This window comes from Schistocerca piceifrons, chromosome 7 (genome assembly GCF_021461385.2).
Source record: "Schistocerca piceifrons isolate TAMUIC-IGC-003096 chromosome 7, iqSchPice1.1, whole genome shotgun sequence".
NCBI classification, from domain to species: Eukaryota; Metazoa; Arthropoda; class Insecta; order Orthoptera; family Acrididae; genus Schistocerca; species Schistocerca piceifrons.
In genome coordinates, this window is record NC_060144.1 from 516,197,767 (window position 1) to 516,215,187 (window position 17,421).

Below are 17,421 nucleotides of genomic sequence, written 5' to 3' on the forward strand. Positions count from 1 at the left end.
ATACCATGTAGCTCTAATTATAGTTATCATATTAGTAAGGGACACTGTATATGTTTAAAAATTTCGAGACGCATTATAATTAAGGCTTAATTCTGTAGACCTATTTTTCCACGCTTTTATGACTATATAGTAGATATTACGGCTCGTACGAAAGCTTACAAACAATCGCTTCCTCTCGTAAATTTGCCAGTGGAACAGGAAAGGGAATGGTTAGTTGTTTCAGCAAATACTATCCTCCATGCGTTCATCAGTGACTTGTCGACTATGTATATAGATTACTCAGCCAACTACTATTTATTTAATAAACTGGGAGCAAGCACGTAAAATGCCTTAAATAAATACTTCAAAGTGTCGCCAGTAAGAAAAATTGTGCTTTAGGTCGCAAAAACGAGAAGATAAAGAGCAGAAAAAAGGACGAATTAGCAGGGATATAATCGCTAATGTGAGGCAAATTCGGTGTTTACTGGATACTTGCAAAAGTGCTAGCGTACAGTCAAGTCGTTTTGCAAGACCATCGCTGCAAAAATGTACGTCAGGCTCTGTAATTCTATAAAGTTCCGTATCGTACCGAAAACTACGAAAAATCTAGTGCAGCTGAACGGTGACACCTATCGCAAAGAAGCAGGATGTAATATCACTTGCCCTTAAAAGTTACGTAGCTGGTTTACTCCCGGTATGGATACTGTTAAAATGTCTGCGCAACATATATAAATAATCCACTACACGTACGATAAGAATCCGTCTGTACTAGAGATGCAGTGACATCCCAAATATACAGCGCGCTATACGGACAAACACAGGACGTCCCGAGAACACGTGACCAGGCCGGCAATGTATGTTGACAACACAAAATCTGTTCTGCGCATGAGAATGCTCACTCCAGAGGTATTTACCCTATGATTTTGTGAACTTATCTTGTGAAAACGAGAAAACGACCAATGGAGTGCCCTGTTCATTCCTTGCAAGCGTAGCAGGTTTTGGAGTAAGACTTATTTTTTGTTGATTTATAGCTGTTACTTCTGATTGTGATCGAAAAAAATAAATTTTGTGAAATACGTATGGTTTCATTTCTGGCCTACAATCTGGAGTTGTGGGATTGTTTGGAATACAACTATGATGCGCACTTTGTATGAATTCGATGCCTAACATTTAGACTGCTATGCGCCTCCTGCGCCGTGCTTACCTTCCTTCGACTTATGAACATTAAATTAAATTAAAATTTGGTAAAAGAAATCAGCCATAGGAGACACCACTCAGTCACAAAAATTCGACACGGAGATAGCTTACTATGAACGCAACGTTTTTCGAGTGTTGATCATTTTATCTCTGGTACCATTGGCAACATGTAATACGGTTTTTGTTTATTTTGTTGTGAGTCAGGGAAGTCGTACAACAAAAACATGTGTTGAGATTCAGTAGAAAAATAAAATGAAACAAATGTAGAAATAAGCAATGACATCACGGATAAATAATATTTCACGTTAAAATACATAAACCGGAATCAAACGACAGGAATGACAATGAGTATGCCTAATCTGTAAATTATTGTTGGACGTGGATTAAACTGTTGCAGTGAGTGTTAGTGTAAAATCCTTGTTTCATTGTATTTACTTTTCGCGGAAATTGATTTTATTATGCTTTCTGAATTCAGTTCGTGAGGGAAACGGGGCAAGATTGATCGACACGAAGTATTACAGTCGTTTTTCTGGGCTTGACAAGCGTCAGACTTGCCGTAGTTACATTTTTTTTTCGTCGGGGAACGGGGCCGACGGGTGAAAGTGAGGTTGAATGCTGACAGTGGTGGGAGTCGGCCGCTCGCACCAGGCGCCAAGTCTGCTCGGAGTTACATAAAGTCAGTCAGTCGGTGAGCGGTGGTGTGCGAAGACGGTGCGCGAGTGAAACAAACTATATGACATCTCTTATTTTCAGGTAGTGTAACGCATCATGAATCGTGATGCGGTGTGCGCAGTGTTGTGCTTGGTGTTGACATTCGTCGAAGCACTTGAAAATGGACTGGCTCGCACACCCCCTATGGGGTGGTTGTCTTGGGAGAGGTTTCGGTGTAACACCGATTGTAAAAACGATCCCGATAACTGCATTAGGTAAGTTATGAGGCTGTGACTAAATGACACCTTCATTTATATATATGAATAGTGGTGATCGACGTCAGACGTTATTTCTGCGTAGAGTACTGCCTGTGCTATTTTGTTTTATGACTGTAGAGTTCAACTTAAAGTAGACAATACTTTGTAACATGCTATATTTCAATGTGCTTAAAGTGTTCACTTGTTGCCTTGAGATACCTTGCACAAAGATACCTTTTTCTCGAACTTGCCATGCGATTCAAACTGTATAGTGTGGAACTTATGTTATCTGAAAAGGATCTGCCACAAGAATACATACATAATTCCAAAAAATATCGAAGATTTAGTTTTGGGGAGTAATAATGTACTATTAGCAGTAGTGTCAAATTGTAGGAACTTAGTAAATAAAAGTTTTTAAGTGATAAATGTGAAAAGGAGCTGGAGTGTGGTCTTGATTTGTGCCACAATAATTTCTGAGTGTCATGTAGGCATGCACTCTAAATGTCATCACTTGAAGACGATCTGTAAATTACACATAGCCTAACTCAAAACAGAGGTGTTGACATAGCACAAAAATTTATGAACAGCAGTAGAACTATCATATCACATGGAATTATTTTGTGTGTGCATATAGTCGGTGTTTGGAATGAGACACATATACGATTCACCAAGTATGACTACCTTATAAACGTAGGATGGTGTGTTTAATATGAATATGTGTGTCTTATATGAGGCAAACAATGTAACAATTTCTTGGAAGGCAATTCTCCATAGTTCTCAAAGATTTGGAACTGCCTTGCTCCAAGTTCAAGTAAATTATAATCTGTTATCTGTCACATACTCTTTTCTCCTAATTAATGGATTGAAAACAAATTGATTTTATTGTGTTCGTAAAATTATATACTGTCTAAAAATAACATAACTTGCACAGACTTTTAGGGTGTGTAGGTGTTTTGGAGAAGGTGCGTGAAAGGAAATGCTGCAGGCCAACTATAATAATGTGGGTCTGACAGAAGCAGTGATGCTTACAAGTAGTGAGAAGCACTGTCAAAATAAAATTATTTATATTCTTACTGTACCTTGCCAAATAGTAGATGCATTCAGTTTGGAGATCATGGTATAAAAATAAGCCATAATTTTACATACAGAATCTGAAGGATATACACAATCTATGTCCCCTGTATCAATGACATAAGTATATATGAAATAATTTTTGAGACATATTTTTCCTGTCTACAGTCAGTTTTGAACCAATCGAATCTGTGCAATTGAACAGTGGAAATTATTGTTGTGTTCTCTGATATAGTGAGTATAAAAATATATTTAAAAAAGGGAGAAAAGTGCATTAGGCAAATGAGCTAATAGCAGAGTGTCCGAAATGTAAAAACTGATTGTCATGTCTATCACTGTTTGTCAGTCCGTTCAGAATTTTCTTCTTGTGTGCCCTACATTTACAATATTTCTCCATTGTGATATTTTTTATGGCTTTGAGCCAAATCAAAAACATCCACCAGCTATATTTTCCAATCAATACACTTCTCAGATATTCTGGTATGTTTTCATTTTTCTTGTTACACTTGACTAACGCCATAAGACATTACCAAAGTTCTTCACACTCTTCTACAAGCTTTTCCCATAGGAAATATGAATGACATGCCCATTGTGTTACATAGTGTATTATGCTTTAAAATTATTGTTATATGTTTATGAACTCCATGGTCATTGTTACCCATAGGATTATTTTCCTTTGTCAGATGATTTAACCATATTTAAGGGAGTATGTTTATTCCAAGAAGTACAGCCCCTGGTATCTGAACCTACTAGATTAGATTAGATTCAATTTTTGTTCCATGGATCCAAAAATGAGACAATTCTCGTGGGTGTGGAACATGTCAGTTTCAGTAATGATTGACTTGCAAGCAATATACAATATAGTTGACAACACTCTCCTAAACTAACTAAACAGCATATTTAGCACATTACTAACTGGTTTGTATATATTCATGGATTGTTTTCCCATGTTCTTCCATGTATTGTTAGTTAGTTTCCTGTAGCATGGATCATTATGAATACGGTGTAGTATTTCTTACCTGGTGTAAAACTTTTTGCACTCCAGAGGGACTTTGTGGATTTTTGTGCATTACATAGTTGCAAATGCACCATTGTAATAGATTGGGTGTATTCAAAACATTTGCCTGTGCGAATGTGTGAACACAGTACCACAACTACCTGTTGAACTTAAAGGCAACAGTGCAAATTGTGTTTGGACTAAAGAATAATTTACAACAGGGACCAACTGAAAGATGCGGTGCTATTTTTAAGAGAGTGACGTTATATTCAGAAGCATGGAATTTGCTCTGTCAACTCCTTCTGGTTTAGGCTTCCATTCTTTTCCTAAATCAATCCAGGCTAATGCCAGGATAGTTTCTTCAGCAAGGACTCAGCCAACCACCTGCCTTACCCTCAAAAAAATATCCCTATGTTTTCAATTTTTCTATATATTTGAGCTATTTACTACCATTGTTTTATGATGACAAATCTTGTGTCATTATTATATGATCCGTGGAGGAATAATTAATAATATTTTTAAAAGCAAACATACTGAACTGAAGAACCACATATTGCTTCCATAGAGTTCGTGATGATAAAATTAGATTAATTACAGCATGCACGCATAGAGACATTAGATTGGGCATTTTTTTCTCATGCTCTATACATGAATGGAATGGAAAGAAGACCTAATAACTGCTACAGTGGGACGTACCCTCTGCTATGTGCTTCGCAGTGGCTTGCAGAGTATAGATGTAGAGATATAATTAGAAATGACATTAAGAAAACATATAGAATATCCTGGATCCCAAGTGGAACTATTATATGCACAAACAAAGTTGACACATGGCGTGGTGGCTGACAGGAGCAACTGTAAAGGCATTTCCCATTTACAGTCGCTCCCATCAGACACTGCGCATTTAATAAAGCATTGTGAAGTCGGAAAGTAAGGTTTAAATAATTCATAGAGCTACTGAAGAGCTTGTTGCTGCACGTTATAAAACTGTGACATTGGTGTATTAAGAATAGGTTTTAGAAAGTCTAGATATATTCACAAGTTGTTGATATGTTCATTACCTAAAATTAGATAAAGGCAGGCACTCACTTATAGCGGATAGATATGTGGAGCACAGTAACACATAACAGAAATTGGCATTCACACTAGCATTCGAGCACTTAACTTTCTTTTCCACCAATAGCACACACTTACACACACAGACACCAAAACGCATGCTCTCATGGCCACGGTACTAGCCGATTAATAACTTCTGTAATTTATCAGAGAAAATGAGTTCAGGTGCTCATAGTTTTACCAATGATTTTCAGAACATTCTTTTATAACGGTATAAACAAACAGTAAATCTCATCTATTGCATTGTGAAATTAAGTGTTTCAGTACATACAGCCTACATTTGTACTGATTTTCTTACAAATATGGTCTGTACGTTCTTTCCATGACGTGTTTATCAACAATTGTACCCAAAAAATTGTGTTTGCTTGTGTGGCTAAGGGGCAGTTGAGCTGTAAGTTGAGTACTATTTATGTTCTGGTTATAGCTAAGCAGAAATTGCATTGTCACGGTCTTCTCTTTATTTATAAGTAGCTCATTTGCCATTAGATAACTTGACAGAAAAATAAAATTCATTACACTACTGTTCGTAGTAGTTTGCGTATCACGGATCCAGCTGATAAAAGATGTGTCATCAGCATAGCTCACAACCCTGTAGTTTTGGGGTTCAGTTAATCATTAACATACACAAGAAACAGAAAAGACCCCAATAGCTGTACTTTCTTGCAGCACACCACATTGAGGCATCTTGTGGATTTCATTCCTTTTATAAGTTGCTCGACACATTGTTTTCTGTCTTTCAATGGATAGGTTTGTAGTTGTAAGGCTACACCTCTTCTCACGTATGCTTCTAATTTATGCAGTAGAATTGTATGATCGACGGTACCGAAAGATATACTCATATCCAGGAAGGTGCCTGTTACCTTGTCTCCTTCATCTAGCTTGTTTAATATTTAATGTATAAAAGTTGGTACTGCTGTTACAGTAGATATTTGTTTTCTACAGTCAAGTTGTAAATTGTTGAACAAATTATGTTTGAGGAAATATTCCTCAAATTGATTTAATATTATTTTCTGTAGTAATTTTCCGAGCTCTGAAGTTAATGATATTGGCCTATAGTTTTTGATGTCAATTTTTATTCCCTTATACACTGGTAGGATTTCTGTGGTTTTCAAAAGATCAGGGAAGATTCCATGCCAAAGGGAGGTGTGTCAGAGGCTTTTCTAATTCTCCTCTGTGTTCCTTTAACAGCTTAGATGAAATTTCATCCCAGTCGCAAGACGTTTTAGCTTGAAGTTCTGAAATGATTGCTGGGCAGTCCCTCTCAGTAATGTCATGGATGAAAAAAATTGGCTAGTATTTGTAACATCTAAATTGCGTGCCCAGTCATGTGTTTCATTTGCGTCAATTGTTCTAAACATCTGTATGAATTTCTCACACAGTTCTTTTAGGTCATTTCTTATATCTCGATTTTCATTTAACGTCATACTGGTGTATTCATGAGATTGCTATTTCCCACAGTCTTTATACATTATTTTTCAGGCTGTTTTACTAACGGCATAGTCCATATCAATTCAGGCAGGCTAGGGAAAAAATCTTACCTTCATAGTTTCGGATAATATTGAATTTAGCATATGTTAAAATGAAAGACTAAGTAAGGAACACATATTTTTTTGTTTTCTCCAGAAAAATTTCTGCTCTGAGGTACAGCACTCCAAAGATGATACTGTGCATGCCACTTTGAAGATGCGAATTTTGGAAAAAATTTTAAAACGTTTCTAGATATTTTGTTGGTTTTTTAAATTTGAAAGATAATTGTTTTATAATTACAAAGAGATCCTCCATTTGGACTTACCTGTCAAAATTCTTTTACTATGACATTCTGACCTTTTTTAATAATTTATGTTTTTTTTCCAAAAATGCCAATCCATAAAATTTTGATTTTTTTTCTGTTGATTAGTATTATATAGTTCTACATTCCCCGAAAAGGAGAGTTTCCACTTTTAAGTTGAACAGGTTTTATAAACAATTTAATTTTTTTCCATTTATAAAACCTTTTTTATTATCACATAACAGGCTCATAAAAATCAAAACCTAGCCTTATTTAATATAATTTTAGTTTTGAAAGATGAGTAAGAGACTCATTTTTCAAGCATTAGGCCTATAAATGGTTCCAAAATGTATGTGAAAGGTCCAAAGGCTTAAAGGTTTCAATTTATACAACTTCGTGCACTCTGTTTTGCACTGAAATTAACCATTCAATGTATTATAAATGTGTTCCACAGCTTCAGTATTATCTTCCTTTGATATACGTGATGCCTTCCTGTTGAATCAATAGGAACTGGAGCACTTACAATCTTCAAAACATTGTGAACAGGAAGTGAGCACTGATGATGTTGTTGCTGTCCTTCATCTGGAAACTTATATCCAGCAGCTGGTCGATGTTGGCCAAACGAACGAAACTTCCTCTTTCTTGCTCTTTAAAGTGCATGCAATATGATTTCGCCCATCACTTTGAGTCCAAAAATGTGTCTTCTGAATTCCTTTCAAAGGAGTAGTTTGTTTGGACCATTCTTGGTTTTTCTGCTCACGGAATTCTTCGATTTCCTCTTTGGACAAAAGAATGAGGGCTGTGGATGTGTAAGATTTCACGACTCTCGTAAAATCCTCAGCATTCTGAATTGTAGCTGTATTTGGCCTGGAAAGATTATGTTTTGTAGCATGGTGCTTCAGCAGGCCTTCTACACCATCACAAGGCCCCTTCCCATGACCAGTAGCAGTGTATACCCAGCCACTTGGCACAAGTGACTTACTCAATTCAAACAGCTGGTAACGATTTTTAATATGACTAGGAGCTCCATCAGAAATAATGATGATCTCCTCTGCCTCAGTTTGCAGTTGAAGAATTTTGCTCATTGCTAGCAAAGCATGTGCTGAGTCATGTCCTGTGTCATCACTTATAAGTGCGAGACTTGTGGTCTAGTTTTGAAAATATGTAAAAACCGAATATGCAAAAATTGAAACCTGGTCATTACTTCAGTGAGACCCTTGTACTTCTAGTGGGAGAATTACAGACAAGTTCTCAGCAAAATCACAGTGAAGCACTAAACATAGTTCTTCAGCCTGTACATGCCCTTTCACTTCTGCAATGTGTTGTTGTTGCAATTTCTTCAGATGCTGGTGTGTTACTGCTTTCACTTACCATTTACAGGTTCATCAATGAAACTGTCAGAGGTAAGTTTTCTTAATTAGTTTATTTTCCTGCCATGTTGCATATGTAATTTTTGCAGAGAGATGTGCTACGTCTTCCAGGCCAAGTGTCTGTAAAGACAGTCCTCCCTTTCCAGGGCAGTCACCACATTCTTGAAACAAACAAGTCTCTCACTTTACGTCACAGACGGCTAATGACTTTACATGCCCAACCAAGGTGTCATATGTCACATGCTCCAGTAAGTTCTTCAAAGTTACCACACAAAGTTCAAAATTTGCCCAGTACACCCATAAACAGACATGTCTAGGTGGGTGTGGAACTATCCACTTAGATCATAGTGTATAAAATTTTGATCTTCTAATATGTGAAGTTATATAGTTGCTCTTATAAACTGCAAAAGTTTCTTTAATACTGGGAGTCATGTACTTCTTCACTTTCACAACTCTTTCACCTTCAACTGTTACAGTTATAGTGTCTTTTTTTTTTTTTTTTTTGGCACTGTGGTGAGAACAGTCCCATTTATCTTCCAGATAAAATGACTGCACTATTTGAACTTGAGTTGCTTCTTAAGGATAACCATAATAGGGATCTAGTCTTCCAAAGGCTTCTTTTACTGACCTCACATTTCTTGATATGTCTACCATGTACTTTGATACTGATGGAACATGATTCAAAATTGTTTTCTTTGAAAATGTCTCTGGAATAATAGTTAAAACTTGCATCTTTTCATGGTAGGATGCACAATATTCAACAGCTGAATTGATATTTGTGAAAAATTCCTGGCAAGAGGTGCAAGAGTGCTTTGGTTCATTTTCTTTTGAAGATGTAATTTCTGCTTTGAAGAGTGTGGTCATTTCTGCTGTAGTGTATTCATCCATAGCTTAAGTAATTTGTCTGCACTTTCTTGATGCATAAAGCTTATGACTCGACTTCAAAGACCACGGTTTCTTAACAGGGCTAACACCTACCTCTGTAGTTCACTGATTCAGGGTATTAAATCTTCCTCTATTGATGCCAACTCTGCACCACTGGAGGCTTCACCTCATTCAGATACTATCATTGTTGTTACTCTGTCAAAACATTTGGAACACAAAAAGTCATCACTGGAAACATCTTCACTTTGAAACAGAGTCTTAAAATGAGAACACTTATTCACAACATGAACAGATTCTGTTTTTCGTTTGTCTTATATATTGCTCTTTTATGGATATGCAAATAGTCAGCACACTTTACTCTCCTGTGGCCCCAGTCAGAAGACATTTCAGACAGTCCTTTTCACAAAACACTCTGCAACTGTGTCAACTGGCAAATTCCTCACGACAACAAAGAACTTACTGGATGGTCTGATTTCTTAGAAGCCTCTTCAGTAAACAAATTAGCACTGAACAACTACAATACAGAAACCTGCAATGAATAACCACGACAAAGAAACTGACAGAAACTACAACAAAGTGTAAGGAATATCTGCAACAATGAAAGTGAAAAGAAATAACTGCAACAAAGAAAGTGATAAGAAATAACTGCAGTAAAGACAATAGAAATAAACATTGTAACAAAGAAATTAGTAAGAAACAACTTCAGTGAAGATATACATTACCCATGAAAGTTAAAAACAATGATTTTTTTAAAATAAAGCCTGTCCAACTTAAAAGTGGAAGCTCTTCTTTACAGAGAATACCTAATCAACAGAAAAAAATGTAACGTTTTCCTGTAAATTGTAAAAAAACTTCAAAAGATGACAGTAAAAGAACTTTGACAGATGTATCCAAACGGAGGATACCATTCTAATCATAAAGCAATTATCTTTCAAATAAAATAAAAAAAAAACTCTAAACTGTTACAGAGATACAGCATTTTAAAACAATTTCCAAAATTTGCATCTTCAAAATGGTGTTCGGAGTGTCATCTTTGGAGGCCTGTATCTCAGGGGAGAAATGTTTGTGGAGAAAACAAAAAAAATTGCGTTTCTTACTTACTCCAGAATTTTAACAGATGCTAAATTCAATAACATCAGAGACTCTGAAGGTACCCCCCTGCCTGAAGCGATACGGATAATGCCTAACACAAGTTGAGTTGCATATCTGATAGGTATAGTTATGAGTTTTGAGGTTAATCAAGCAATCTGAATTTTGTTCTGAGCAGTTTTGTCTTATTAAGGAGTGTTGTAATTTAGTATCTCTAAAGTATATGTGTCTGCCGCTCATGGTCTCGCGGTAATGTTCTCGCTTCCTGAGCACGGGGTCTCGGTTTCGATTCCCGGTGGGGTCAGGGATATTCACCTGCCCCGAGATGACAGGGTGGTCTTGTCATCTTCATCATCATTCATCCCCATTATGGTCAGAGGAAGGCAACGGCAAATCACCTCCGTTAGGACCTTGCCTAATACGGTGGTGCGGGTCTCCCTCATTATTCCCCTACACTTTGTCAAGAAGCATGGGATTTCATTTCCACAGAGTATGTAACAATCTATCTTAGAAAATAGATTAAGGAAAGGCAAACCTATGTTTCTAGCATTTGTAGACTTAGAGAAAGCTTTTGACAATGTTGACTGGAATACTCTCTTTCAAATTCTGAAGGTGGCAGGGGAACAATACAGGGAGCGAAAGGCTATTTACAATTTGTACAGAAACCAGATGGCAGTTATAAGAGTCGAGGGGCATGAAAGGGAAGCAGTGGTCGGGAAGGGAGTGAGACAGGTTTGTAGCCTCTCCCCAATGTTATTCAATCTGTATATTGAGCAAGCAGTAAAGGAAACAAAAGAAAAATTCGGAGTAGGGATTAAAATCCATGGAGAAAAAATAAAAACTTTGAGGTTCGCCGATGACATTGTAATTCTGTCAGAGACAGCATAGGACCTGGAAGAGCAGTTGAACAGAATGGACAGTGTCTTGAAAGGAGGATATAAGATGAACATCAACAGAAGCAAAATGAGGATAATGGAATGTAGTCGAATTAAATCAGGTGATGCTGCAGGAATTAGATTAGGAAATGAGAGGCTTAAAGTAGTAAATGAGCTTTGCTATTTGGGGAGCAAAATAACTGATGATGGTCGAAGTAGAGAGGATATAAAATGTAGACTGACAATGGCAAGGAAAGCGTTTCTGAAGAAGAGAAATTTGTTAACATCGAGTAAAGATTTAAGTGCAGGAAGTCGTTTCTGAAAGTATTTGTATGGAGTGTAGCCATGTATGGAAGTGAACCGTGGACAATAGTTTAGACAAGAAGAGAATAGAAGCTGTCGAAATGTGGTGCTACAGAAGAATGCTGAAGATTAGATGGGTAGCTCACATAACTAATGAGGAGGTATTGGATAGACTTGGAGAGAAGAGAAATCTGTGGCACAACTTGACTAGAAGAAGGGATCAGTTGGTAGGGCATATTCTGAGGCATCAAGGGATCACCAGTTTTGTATTGGAGGGCAGCGTGGAGGGAAAAAATCGTAGAGGGAGACCAAGAGATAAATACACTGAACAGATCCAGAAGGCTGTAGGTTGCAGTAGGTACTGGGAGATGAAGCAGCTTGCACAGGATAGAGTAGCATGGAGAGCTGCATCAAACCAGTCTCTGGACTGAAGACAACAACAACAACAACAACAACATATAACAGTCTTTAATGTTCTCTCTCAGTTCAGTGATTTCAGGAGGGAAATTCTCAGCTTTGAAATTAATAGCTTTGTTTACCTGTTTTACTAAAGGACATGGTTCATTTAAAATTTTACTGAATAGTTAATAGAAGTTTTCCCATTTATCATTCACATTTGATGCATTGTAAATTGGTTCCCAGTTTTCATTGCCTAATGCCCTCTTAAGTTTAGTATAATTAAAGTTTCTTTTGTATGTAAATGTATCAATTTTAGTTATATCTACATTCCCTACATCAGTTTCCATAGTAAGGGCTCTGTAGTCAGATATGTAGCTTTCTACAGTAGTTGTTATGTTCTCCTTTGTTATGTTTGTGGGAATGTGGTCAATGCATGTGTCTGTCTTTCTACAGAATTCTTGTAGGCTTTGTGTTTATGTTATAATACTTGCAACACTGAAGTATAACACAAATAATTATTGCTGTTATTTAAAGATTCTATGTTGATGTCTCCAAACAGCATGTTTTTTGTACGCTGATACCTTCTCCAGCAGGTGCTCCATGCCATTGGAAAAATTCTTCGGTACTGCTTCCTAAAGCTGATATTGTATTAGCATGTTGTGGACTTTAATACGTTTTATTCAAGTTATGTCTAAGTTCCTCCAAGAACCGACAGAATATTCCATAAATAGAATTGTATCCATGTTTTGTGTCTTCAATTCCCAGAAATGAATCCCATAATCGAGAATTTAGCGTGTGTCACCACAAGACATTGCCTGTCTCAAACTGATGATAAAACCGTAAAAGCAAAATGTGTTGTTGACATTCTTTTCGCCAGCAGCTTTGTGTGTTCATTTCATGATAATTGACAATCAATATTCATTCCTAAATACTTCATGCATGTTACACAATCTATAAATTTATCATTTGTGCTTAATGAGACAAAATTGTGTTCCCTCTTGATGGCAAACTGCATACTGTTTGTTTTCTTTATTTCACCGTTAAGTTATTACATTCTGTCCAGTCATAAACGTTCTTGAGAGTTTCAGTTATTTTCTCTAATAGGACTTCCAGTATTTTATCAGTGACTATGATGTTACTTTCATCAGCAAAGAAAACTTTTTCTCTATGCTTTATACTGTGTGGAAAGTAATTAATATATGGTACATTAAAAACAGAATTGTTCTCAACTTGTATGTCTATGTAATTCTTGCCCAACAATTGTTGTACAAAAAATGTATTATGAGCTGGTGTGTGAACTTCTGCACTCTGCTTTTCAAGTACGATTGGAATTGCTCTTTGCTATTCGTCTTCTGGTACTCCTAGCCTGTTTACTAGTATTTTATGGTCAACAATTCAAAAGCTTTGGACAAGTCGAAGAACATGCCTGTAACAGTCATCCTTGTCAAGAGCTTCAAGTACCACATTTGTGAACTCTGTAATGGCCGATATTGCATTTCTTCCACTTTAGAAACCAAACTGTGCTTCATTAAAAAGCCCACATTTATTGATATAAATCATTAGTCTGCCCTCCATGATTGATTCAATTATTTTTGAGTATGTATACATCAATGATATGGCCTGTAGTTTTCAATACTCTCCACATTACTTTTCTTTTGTGTGGACACAACTCACACATGCCTTAGATGCTCCAGAAAAATACCTGAACTAAAGAACTTGTTTATTATATTTGTTAGTGTAATTTGTATGCTCTCTCTGCTTTCCATTAGAACAAAGACTGGAATCTCATCTACACCAGCTGACTTCTTATTTTTTAATTTCTGTATTTTCTTCCTGACTGTTGTAGGAAACGTCATCATTCTGCTTTCTGGGCAAGTGTTTGTGGGTGCTACACCTGATTTAGGAAGATTTGGTACATCTTCTCTGCAATGCAGTATCGAACTGTTTATTGTTTTATGCTTGTGATAGTAACCTAGCAACTGTAGCTTAGTGTACTGCTTTTGCAAAGAGCAGAGAAATTTAAGTGTGTGGAAGGACTTTCTAATATGCACAGTTATCCATCTATTTTTGTTAGTTGCTACTGTAAAAGTAGCTACTTTCGGAAACACCTTAAAAATTAATTAAAACATCATACGGAATTCAAAGAACTTAGCATCTACTTTGTTTCTGATATACACTTCATTCCAGGTTTTTATATATAAGGGAAACATTCCATGTGGGAAAAATATATCTAAAAACAAAGATTCTGTAACTTACCAAACGAAATCGTTGGTACGTTGATAGAGACAAAAAACACACAAACACACACACAAATTTCAAGCTTTCGGAACCCACGGTTGCTTCATCAGAAAAGAGGGAAGGAGAGGGAAAGATGAAAGGATGTGGGTTTTAAGGGAGAGGGTAAGGAGTCATTCCAACATTCCAATCCCGGGAGTGGAAAGACTTACCTTGGGGGGAAAAAGGGACAGGTATACACTCACACACACACACACACACACGCACATATCCATCCGCACATATACAGACACAAGCAGACATATATAAAGGCCTTTATGTATGTCTGCTTGTGTCTGTGTATGTGGGGATGGATGTGTGTGTGTGCGAGTGTATTCTTGTCCCTTCCCCCCCCCCCCCCCCCCCCCCACCCCCCCCACCCCCCCGGCGTCTTTCCGCTCCCGGGATTGGAATGACTTGCTGGAAAGAAATGCCTTCAAATTTTTAATCTGTTCTCGACATCAGTTGAGAGAAGAGATTACATGCCATTCATATTACTCAGTCAGCTTTCCCACTTCGCTTGTGCAAGTTGCAACTCCTTTTGCTGTTGAGAGCTCTGAATTGTAGTGTAACATATCTATGTCAGTGCATGATAAACTGATTTCTGTAATTAAGTTTCTAACAGCAGAAAATGTGCCTCCAACTGAAATTCGTTGAAGAAGGAAAGCTGTGTATGGTGATGCTTGTATCAACATTACTAGTGTGTAACTTTGAGTCGTTCATGCTCGTAATGAAGGAAACGGTGGTGCTAACCTCAGCGTGTGACAGAGCTCAGATTCTTTCCAAAAATTAAATAACGCATTGGAGGACTTCACTTTGAGTGATGAAGCAATGCTAGCAGAGGAGGTTGTGGCATAGTCAAACATTCTACAGTGATGGTGTCAGCAAACTGCTCTCTTGTAGAGAAAAATGTGTTCATTGCCTGGGTGTCTAAGTTGAGAAATAAATATGTAGGTATGAAGAATAAAGATGTAGAATGTTAATAACAAACATCTTTTTTAAAAAAAGCTTTAATAGTTTTTACATAAAAAAATGGAAGCATTACTTTTCAGCGTCCCTTGTACTTTACAATTTTCTGTGGCAGTGTCAATAAGTAGAAGGTTTAAGAGTGTTGCTGAACTTTTTGATGCTCTGGTATCATTGTTTGCCATTTGTGCCATGCCAAACGTGCTCAGAATGTTTAGGATGTTATTTCTAATTTCTTCCTTATCATATGTGTTAATATTCATTTCTGTGCATAGTATTACGTTAGTTTTGTGGGCTGCGACTCTTTCTGGGACTTCACTTAATTTGTTAAAAAAGGTGTCCACATTACCACTAGGTTAGTGGTGTATGCACAGAATGATTAACATCTTATAGATACCTAGCTTTGTTAGTTCAGCAGCTGCCAATTCAAAATGTTAATCTACACCGGCTGTGTTCAGTTTTTCTCTAGCTGTAAAATGTGTGTCACCCCTTGGAGGCAAACTCGTAGAGGAAATGTCAATTTAAAATTGGTGGTGGGTGATAAGCCCTTCTGTGCCATGTGTGCTTTGATGAGGCACATACACATTGTGTCTTGTTAGCTTCTCAGGTAAATGTAAAAATATAAAAAAATGACTGGTATACAACAGAATGTGTGGAAATTGGAGAAAACATCTGTACTGTATCAAATGTATAAATGTGATGATAATCATGGGGCTGAGAAGAGAGATATGGCTTACTGCGCTTATCTTACAAGTAAAAATTATAACAAAGCTCAGCTCATACAAGCCAAAATAAGCAGAATGTGAAACATAGAAAGTGCACCAAATAAGTGTAAAGCAGCATCAAAAGTTATTAGACAAGATAATTCTTCTAGCATGGTCTGTGAAACTCTACTTGATCTAGGAAATCTGAATGACTACTTTGCCACATCAGTCAGAGAACCTAAGGACTATATCAAGGCCACAGACCCGTTTGCAAGGGATCTGCTTAGTTCTGTCTGCGTGATAGGACTTTGTTTCACTAACATAAAATCACACTCGATGAGGTCATGAAACTGTTTCTGAATTATCTAATTCCAAAAATATGAACTACTACTGGATATCTAATTATGTTGTTAAAAGAACAGTTCACCTGCTAAGTAAGCCACTATGCTTTATTTTTAACTTTCCTGATTCACTCAAAATCTCAGAAGTTATCCCCATATTTAAAAAGGACAATAAACAACTTCCCCAGAACTACTGATCAGTTCTAACGCTTAAAAATATTTGGATCACTCACATACTTTCAATTAAGGGATTATTTTAAAATGTGTGATCTCCTTTGCAACAATCAGTAGGGTTTTGGCCATGTAAAAATACCACTGCTGCTGTTCTGGAAATCGATGATCAGACTTTAACTGCCTTCGAAAACAAGAAGATGGTGTCACTTGTATAATGTCATCTAAGTAAAGCTTTTGGCTGCATTCCTTTTAATGCATTACTAACAAAAGTAGAGTATTATGTTGTACACAAATGTACATTAGCAGTAACTTCTTCGCACATGAACAACAAAAGACAGTTTCTTTCAATTAGAAATAGGTATCCCCTTAGCAAAAATTGGTACCAGTGTTCCACTAGACTTTGTCCTTGTTTTATTCTTTTTGATTGTGGCTATCAGTGACCTGACGCATATCAGTCTGTTATCTGCCATGCTGATGATACGACTTACTACTTCGCGTCATGACATCTGAACTCTTGATAAGATTACACTAGCAACTCTTGACTCAACATTATATTGGTTTGCAGTCAATAAACTTGTTTGCAATACAGACAAAACACACAAGCTTGTGTTAAGAATGTCTAAGAATATAGAAAATAAAACAATGGAAAATCCAGGATGGAATGTAAAGGAAAGTTGCCACTCACCATGTAGCGGAGATGCTGAGTCACAGATAGGCACAGCAAAAAGACTGTCCCAAATAAAGCTTTTGGCCAATGCGGTCTTCGTCAAAAACAGACCACACACACACACACACACACACACGCACTCGCACGTGCGCGCAAACGCAACTCACATACATGACTACGGTCTCAGGCAACTGATGCCACACTGCGAGCAGCAGCACCAGTGCATGATGGGAGTGGCAACTGGGTGGGGATAAGGAGCAGGCTGGGACAGTGAGGAGGAGGGTTAGCAGGTTAGGGGTGGCAGACTATGCTGTGCTGCTAGGGAGCATGCAGATGTGAGG

At 37.2% G+C, this 17,421-nt stretch overlaps 1 protein-coding gene across 3 annotated transcripts in view; it reads left to right on the top strand.

Annotated features, from left to right (window-relative positions):
- Nucleotides 1-1,395: 1,395 nt before the first annotated feature.
- The window catches only part of LOC124804719 (alpha-N-acetylgalactosaminidase), an 86,364-nt gene continuing 70,338 nt past the window's right edge, over nt 1,396-17,421 (top strand). The window contains exons 1-2 of one of the 3 annotated variants that reach the window (XM_047264993.1): nt 1,396-1,572; nt 1,930-2,102. In XM_047264993.1, coding sequence (XP_047120949.1) covers nt 1,945-2,102 — 158 coding nt within the window. In that variant the 5' untranslated portion in view covers nt 1,396-1,572; nt 1,930-1,944. The other 2 variants (XM_047264995.1, XM_047264992.1) reach the window with 2 other exon arrangements.